Below are 7840 nucleotides of genomic sequence, written 5' to 3'. Positions count from 1 at the left end.
GAGGAGGAGGAGGAGGAGGAGGAGGAGGAGGAGGAGGAGGCTTAACTGACTTGGGCAATGGTGGTGCCCTCCTTTAATCCCAGCACTGGGGAGGCAAAGGCTGGAGGATCTCTGTGAGTTCGAGACCATCCTGGTCTGTAGAGGGAGTTCCAGGACAGCCGGGGCCACACAGAGAAACCCTGTCTCGAAAAACCTACAAAACAAAACTTTTGACAATTTGTAGAAAATAAGGGAAATGCTGGTGCTGGTTGGTGTCTCCAGGCTTCTCTGTGTAAACTGACACAGGGTTGGAGACACCGCTGGTTTAACTGGGCCCCGAGGTAGCAGAGGCCAGGTGACTTCAGGGTGACTGTAGTTATCACAAAGGGCAGCATAGACAAAGCAATGTCCATCATGTCCAGGCCCGCAATGAGCAGTACAGGCTGTACTACTCATATGGACCTTTAGTACTGGCTATGTGGTGCTCTAGGCATGAATGGGTAAGAAGCCTACTGAACTTCTGTTCCGTTTGTATAAGCAGAAGAATTCTCAAACAAATGAAAGAAAGGCTCCTGTTGGTAGACAGCCATTGTTGGACTTGCTGGACCACTCTGTGAGCCCCATCCACCTACCTACCTGCCTGCCTGCCATCTCTCTCCGTTCTATCAGTCCTGCTGCTGTGAAGAAGGCTATCATAAATCCCTGCCCAGAACTATGGAGACAGACGCATGGTGGAGCCATTCTGGCCTCAGCCTCTTCTCCCCTGAGAGCAGCCGGCCACCCTCTGCACCCACTGACCAAGGCCATGTTCAGGATGGAGAAACAGGGGACGTAGGGACACTAGCAATTTAGAAGCAAACTCTTTCTTTCCAAATTACTTTATTTTTCAAAGCTTAAAGACGTCAGAAATAAGTGAACCCCTGCCCCAATAACCATAAAAGCAAAAATAGAGGTGCCCCTTCCACTCTCCCAGTCGTAAGGAAGGAGGGAGGGAGGTGCAATCTAGGCTCCACTCAGTGGCTTCTACATCCTTGGGGCTGCCATGACCTCCAGAGCCACCAGGACTCCCAATGACCTCAAACAGGTGCAACCGCATCTTTGTCAAAACGGGCTGTGGCCTAAAGAACGGGAAAGACTCAGCTGTTAATGGACACTCGGCCCCTTCCACCACGGGACCATGCCCTCCTCCCTGAGTGGGCTCCTCACAACCTCCCCTGGACCCAGTCCTCACCTGCCAGCTGTTGGGTCCTCAGAAAAGCAGGAACACTGGCACTACGAACATCAAAAGGCTGGAGACCACCATGGAGCTGGCAGAGTTCTGTGCTGTGCTAGAAGCTTCCTCCTTGGTCCTGTGTGGAGAGGGATGACTCAGGCAGAGGTCACCTGATGATGTTTCCTTCGCTCGCTTTTTTTTTTTTTCTTAATTTTTTTCAAGACAGGGTTTCTCTGTCAAAAAGTCCTGCTGTCCTGGAATTCACTTTGTAGAGCAAGCTGGGCTCAACCTCATAGAGATCCACCTGCCTCTGCCTCCTGAGTGCTGGGATTAAAGGCGTGCGCCACCTCTCAGCCATCAGCTTCCTTTTTAAATATTTCTGTGCTGGGATGGAACTGGGGCGGATTCTAGGCAGAGGCTCCACCCCGGAGCCGAGTCCCCAGCCCCTCACTGGGGGGGATCCTAGGCAGGGGGTCCACCCTGAGCCACGCCCCCAGTCCCCCACTGTGGGAGTCTACTCAGGGCTCCAGCGGGTTCTCAGCCCTGTTCTTAGTATTTCAAATTCACATTTTCTTTCCTTAGATTTTATTTTTATTCCTTTTAAATTGTATTATAGTTTATTTAGTGTGTGTACATGTGCATTATGATGTGTATGCACGAGTACGCATAAACAGTGGTGCGGGTGGAGTCAGCGGCATGTATTCAAACTGAGGGTGTGTGTGTGTGTGTGTGTGTGTGTGTGTGTGACTGTAGTGCCCTCAGAGTCCAGAGGCACAGAGCTCATGGAGCTGGAGTTATGAACAGTTGTGAGCTACCCAATGCCCTGGATGCCGGCAGGTCCTCTTCAAGGGCAGCCAGTGCCTCGGCACTGAGATTCTGTCAGGGAGATCCCACAGTTGCTCAGGTTGAGCAGGACTCAGGCTCCTCTTTCCTCCTCTCCTAGATCTCAGGTTTCTAGGCAGCCCCACCCACCACATCACTGAGGGAGCGGGCTGGGATTGGTCACCTACGGCTGTGGCTCTTGGGATATGTTTTTCTTCTGAAGCTTTTTGTTTTGTTTTCCCAGACAGGGTTTCTCTATGTAGTCCTGGCTGGCCTAGAACTCGCGGAGCTCCACCAGCTTCTGCCTCTGGAGTACGGGATTAAAGGCGTGTGCCATGTGCCTGGCTCCATCTTATTTTTATGAATTGTATTGTTATTGGCATTACTACTTTGACAGTGAACTTCGGGACTTTACTGTGCAATAGGGAAGGCTACAATTTTGTCTACATACCTTCTTCCTTAATTTTTGAGACAGGGTTTCTCCCTGGACATGAAGGTTACTACCTGGGCTAGCCAGTGAGCCCCAGGATACTCTTGTCTGCTCCCCAGTACCAGAGTTAAGGACATACTACAGCCAGTTTCTAAGCGGGTGCTGGGGATTTGAACTCAGGGCCTTGAGCTAATGTGTCACAAGCTCTCCTCACTAGCCTTCTTCACAGCTCAGCTTTGAGCTGTGGATTGTGTGAGCCAAGTGGGTCCCGGTCTTGAGGAAGGAAGTAGAGAGTGGCAGGGGAGGGGGGGAGGGTAGGGGAGGGGCGGAGGGCAGGGGAGCTGTTTCTAACCTCAGTGTCGCCAGCTCCTGGTTCAGCTTCATGATCTTGCCTGCAAAGATAGAGGGCCCAATCAGCACAGGCCACATGGGAGAACACCCCAAAGTAACACCTGGAAGCCATCTAACACCAAGGCCAGCAGTGGGGTCTGGGGGGGTGTGAAGGGAGAGGGAGACCAAATGAAGGGCCAGCCTGAGGTCCTTCTACAGCTGTCATCCCCAGCTCTGCAGCCCCCACCCCCCTAACAGGGCGCTGCTAACCTGCCCTCTGCTCCCATAAACACCCATTTCCCCCACCCCACCCCTTCCCCTGCACTCCCCACCCCACCCTTTCCCCTGCACTCCCCACCCCATCCCTTCTCACTCTCAAGCTTCTGGATGTGGGCCTGCTGCTCCTGGATGTGGGCCTGCTGCTCCTGGACCTGGGACTCCTTCTTCTCCAGGGAATCCTGAAGGGTCACCTGAGTCAGAAAAGCAGCAGAAACACAGATTGGCTGTTTGTTGTCCTGGTCCCTAGAAACTTTCCAGGCCAAGTCTTCAGAGGTCCTTTTACCCAAACAAAGGTCCTTTCAGGTTCCTCTCCAGCCCCCTCGATAGCCCCCCAGTCCTAACAAAAAACGTGCCATCTCCAAAATGGCAGGGTATTTTGTTGTTTTTTCCTTCTGGACAGGGTTTCTCTGTGTAACAGTTCTAGCTGTACTGGAACTCACCCTGTAGACCAGGCTGGTCTCGAACTCACAGAGGCTTGCCTCTGCCTTCGGAGTGCTGGGATTAAAGGCGTGCACCATCAACTCCTTGCTCCAAAATAGCAGTTTTAAGCCCACCCCCACCCCTGCCACGGGAATTTGAAAGCTCTTCAGACTAAACCCTACTAGAAAGTTCCAGATATTCTGAGGCTCACATTGATTTAGCAAATCCTTCCCAAACACAACAACGGAGCTTCCCAGCCAAGGTCTCTAAAAGACACATTCAAAATTTCAAAAATTTGCTGGTGGTGGCTCACACCTTTAGTCCCAGCACTTGTAAGGCAGAGGCGGTGGATTTCTTGCATTCAAGGGCAGCCTGGTCTGCAGGGTGACTTTCAGGACAGCCTGAGCTATGCAGCGAAACTCCGTCTCAAAAAATAAAAAAGTTTCAATCATCAGGGCTGAGTGGAGTCCCGGAAAAGCTCCTGTGCTGGTCCTCTAAGTCAGTTTCAAGCTCTTTAACTTCAGCGCCCTCCACAAATTTGGAGATCCCCTCCGAGTCCTGGAAGGGAGGATACTGAGGCCCCTGATTTCGGAGCTGTGGGAAATTTTAAGGTCTCCCTGGATTTCAAGGTCCTCAGTCCCTGGCGTGCCGGCGTGGGAGTGGGACTTGCTTGGCAGTTTCAAAGTCGCCTCCCCAGTCACTCGGGACTTTGGAGGGGACGGTTTCCAGTCTTACCACGGTCCGGTTGCAGGTGTTTGCCTGCGTCTCTGCCAGCAGCAGGTTCTCCTGGGCACGGGTGAGCTGGCGCTGCAGAAGGTGCGTGGTGTTACGGCACTCATTCCAAGCCCGCAGCCCGTCCCTGCAGGCCTCGCTGTTTGCCCTGACGGCGAAGTGGATGAGCAAGCTGACCAAGACCACAAAGATCAGGAACATCAGGCCCGCGGCCACCAGCCACCGCCGGCGTTTGCCCGGTCCCTGCTCCTCCCACGTCTTCTCCATGGGCACCGGAAAATAGTGGTAGAAAGTCGGTGCCATGTGGTTTTGTTCCTCTAGCTCGAAGCTTCGCTAGCGCTGAAACCCTCTCCGGGCCACGCCCCTCCTTAGCATAGGTCCCGCTTCTAACCAATAGCAATTTCCAGCGTTCTTAGGGGCAGTCCCAGAGCAGCTGGAGCACAGCCTGCTAGTGTCCCGGGAAAGGCAGCCTTTCGGTTTCTTTTTCCTGGAAAGGGGGGCGTTCCTCTTGGCCTTGTGAGTGAAGGCTTGCTGCGGAATCCCCCTGGAAGAAAAACTTCTGGAATTCAACTCAAATTCTTGGCCCTCTGCCACACCAACCCCAGTGTCGTCTGTGTGACATGACATATGTCATTATACCGGACGGGAGCTATGTGTCCCATGGGACTAGGCTTCCTGGAGGTCAATGGCAGATAGCCTGATATTGGCCGCCCTTGGGGCACAGACGGGATTCTCGAGTAGCTGGCTATATGGAATATGAGCTTTGCACAATTTCTTTCATAATAATGATAGTCTTTATATATACAAGACAAGGATCATTCTCTTCAGGAACAGCTCTGGGATAGGGAAGTACAGTATGGGAATGTATAAGACTACAGCAGAACCTTGTCATACACAGGGTGTATGATGAGCAAGGAAATAGATGGGTTAACGTTGATGGACAAAGACTGTTATATTATACTTTGAACTTTATGGCTAGGCTTGCTAGATCCCAACCCCCACGATGTCTGCTGCATAAGAAGGTACTAAAAAGTATAGTTCAGCAGGTGCAGAGAACTGATTACATATATTTGGTCACTAGATGAAATAAAGGATTAGGAAGAGGAAGGGCCATGATAGCGATAATGAGACAGATAAAACCACTAGCCTGAGGTTTACAGTCCCAAGGACAAGATTTCCTCTTCTAAGGATGCTTTATGTCTAACACCTGTTCCTGATAATGTACTTTTCTTAAATATTGCTGATGTGACTAAAAGAAGCTTTCATACTGTGCCAACCAATGATACATGACCTTCTGATTTGTTCTTTGTTTGAATACTATATAATGAAAACATGAATTCAGTAAAATCGCAGCAGATTCCAACCACTCTCTTGTGTGTTGTGTCTGTCTGTCATTCGCTGAACTTGTGCCTTCCTGTTACCAGGACCCTGCTTCTCCCATGGTCTGAGTGCCTCCCCTGAGCCGGTCCGTGACAGCCCTCCTTGTCCGGTTCCAGGGTACCTGGCGCTTGTGGGCTTGGCCCTCATCTGAACCATGGTTAATCAGAGTAGCTGTTGGTTTGGTCTTCGGGTAGGGAAACTGAAGCGGCAAGGTTGAGTTGTGAACTGAAGGGCAAAGGTCAGGGTTTGTGGTCAGCGGTCTCCCTGATGATTTTTGTAAACGCTTGATCCACAGAAAGACCATGGATCTTTGGAATCTGAGATCGAGGATACACAGCTGCCTGGCGATGTAGGACCCAGCCATGATAAACTCATGGATGCCTGAGTCTCAGTAGCTTACCCTGAGGCAATACCTGGTTGCAGAGGAAAGACCAGGATAAATCCAGACCTCCTAACACAAAGAGTAGAGCCAAAAATCTAGGTTAGCTGGTTCAGTGACTTTGTTCCAGAAACTGGCTGACCACAAAGTTAGATTATAATCTTGAGAACAATCTTAAGAAATGGGGAGTTATTATCACTGGTATTTTAGGAATCTTCCAATAATGCTCTCCCTACCCCTTTTGGGTTGTGGTTTCTTCCTTTAAATACCCCTTCTCCCAGCTACTCAGGGTGGAACTCCTCTACCCCTGCGTGGGATATGAGTCTTGGCCCAGTGCGCTGGTTCCTGTCAATAAGCCTCATGTGATTGCAGCAAGGATGGTCTCGAGTTCTTGAGGGGTCGTGTTATCTCGAGACTTGAATGAGAGTCTCCCAACTCCAGGGGTCTCCCACAGGAAGGACCATAAACTAAGATTACCTGAGCACCACCCAAGAACAGACTGTTGTGCCCAGATTACAACCCCCAGAGAGACACCAGAAACCAGAGAAGCCCAGACTGCAATAAGCAAGGTTTATTGTTAGCTTAATACAGGCTAGCGCGGGACTCCTTTCCACACTCCACACAGCGAGGCAGGGAAGAGCTCAAATCCCTCTGTGGTGTTTTTAAAGGCGAAAATCACAAGCAGCCCTTCTGGGCAGTCAGGGGGGTTGGCACGGGTGCAACAAGGCCACCCTGCCCCTGAGTCAGACCACCTTTATCAGCCTCCCCCAGATGGCTGGGCACCCTTGTGCTTTGGAATTTCCCCGGTGGGGGCGCGGGGAGCCACTATCTTTCTGGAAACATGAAGCTAGTCTGGGGTTTCTGATTTTAAAACATTCTGCTAGGAAATTCCTTCTCGTCCCTTTGAGAATAAGGGATGAGGGTCTTATACAGACCAACCAAAGGAAATGCCTAATGTTCCTAATTGTAGACAGGATCACCCGTCAGCACACACTCACCAGGACACCCCTAGACAAATGTCAATCAGGGGTCCTGAACCTTAGAAATCCCTCACCCTCACCTTTGCTACTATACAAACCCAACTCTGACTGAACTCGAGGGCTCTCTGATTATTCCAATATCTTGGACACATGAAGAGTCCAAATTTGCAAACTTGTGTAGAATAAAGGCTCTTTGCTTTTACATATGGGACTCGGTCTCCTTGTTGGTTTTTGGGAGACTTCATGGATTTGGGCATAACAAAAGAAACTAAAACGAGCCAGGCAGGGGAAGCCCATACTGCACCTCTTCATTTGACCCCGGTCAAAAGGCAGGCTATTGTCCTGACACCAGGGACACCTGCCACCCAGGTTACAGCAAGCGCTCTGTGAATGTGTGGAGTGGCATTTCATCTGTATTTTTAATAAATAAAGCTCTCCTGAAGATCAGAAAAGTAAAACAGCCACCCTGGCCAGCCTTACAGACCAGGCAGCAATGGCACACACCTGTAATCCCAGGAGCCACACTAGTTGCCATAGAAACCAGGTGCATGCCCTTAATCCCAGAACTAGAGAGAATTACAAAATGGGAGGGGTCAGCTCTCAGTCTGATTTTGAGGTTTGCTGGAGACAGAACCACCATTTTTGGACTGAGGTCTGAAAGACCCTACAGACCCCCTCCTCAAAACCCGCAGCTAGCATGTTCCCGGGGGAACGTCCTGTTTGCTTTAAAAAAATTCTCCAGATCAGCAGCCAGCCTGCTCTCGTAAGAACATCCCATGTGCTTGAGAGAGCAGGATGTCTATGAGATAGGAAGACTGCAAGGCAGGATGTCAATAAGATAGGACATCAACAAAGCAGGTTGACTGCAAAACAGGATATCTATAAGATAGGAACAG

At 50.6% G+C, this 7840-nt stretch overlaps 1 protein-coding gene across 1 annotated transcript; it reads right to left on the bottom strand.

Annotated features, from left to right (window-relative positions):
* Positions 1 to 841: 841 nt before the first annotated feature.
* Positions 842 to 4551, bottom strand: Bst2 (bone marrow stromal cell antigen 2). Its single transcript, XM_005370608.2, has 5 exons — positions 4209 to 4551; positions 3148 to 3244; positions 2797 to 2836; positions 1211 to 1328; positions 842 to 1097 (listed from the first exon to the last, which is right to left on the bottom strand). The coding sequence occupies exons 1-4, from the start codon at positions 4506 to 4508 to the stop codon at positions 1229 to 1231; spliced, it is 537 nt and encodes a 178-aa protein (XP_005370665.1). The 5' UTR covers positions 4509 to 4551; the 3' UTR covers positions 842 to 1097; positions 1211 to 1228.
* Between the last annotated feature and the right edge of the window lie 3289 nt (positions 4552 to 7840).

The sequence above is a fragment of the Microtus ochrogaster genome, unplaced genomic scaffold (genome assembly GCF_000317375.1).
Source record: "Microtus ochrogaster isolate Prairie Vole_2 unplaced genomic scaffold, MicOch1.0 UNK81, whole genome shotgun sequence".
NCBI lineage: Eukaryota > Metazoa > Chordata > Mammalia > Rodentia > Cricetidae > Microtus > Microtus ochrogaster.
The sequence above is the reverse complement of the archived record's forward strand: the minus strand, read 5'-3'. Positions and strand labels throughout refer to the sequence as shown.

Bases quoted from the DNA above. Each gene is read 5' to 3' on its own strand.
- Bst2 (XM_005370608.2), bottom strand. From the start codon at position 4,508: ATGGCACCGACTTTCTACCACTATTTTCCGGTGCCCATGGAGAAGACG. The intron at 2,837-3,147 runs GTGAGAAGGGAT...CTATCTTTGCAG, and splicing joins CCACATCCAGAAGCTTGAGA to GCAAGATCATGAAGCTGAAC. The intron at 1,329-2,796 runs GTTAGAAACAGC...CTCTCCACACAG, and splicing joins CAGGAGCTGGCGACACTGAG to GACCAAGGAGGAAGCTTCTA.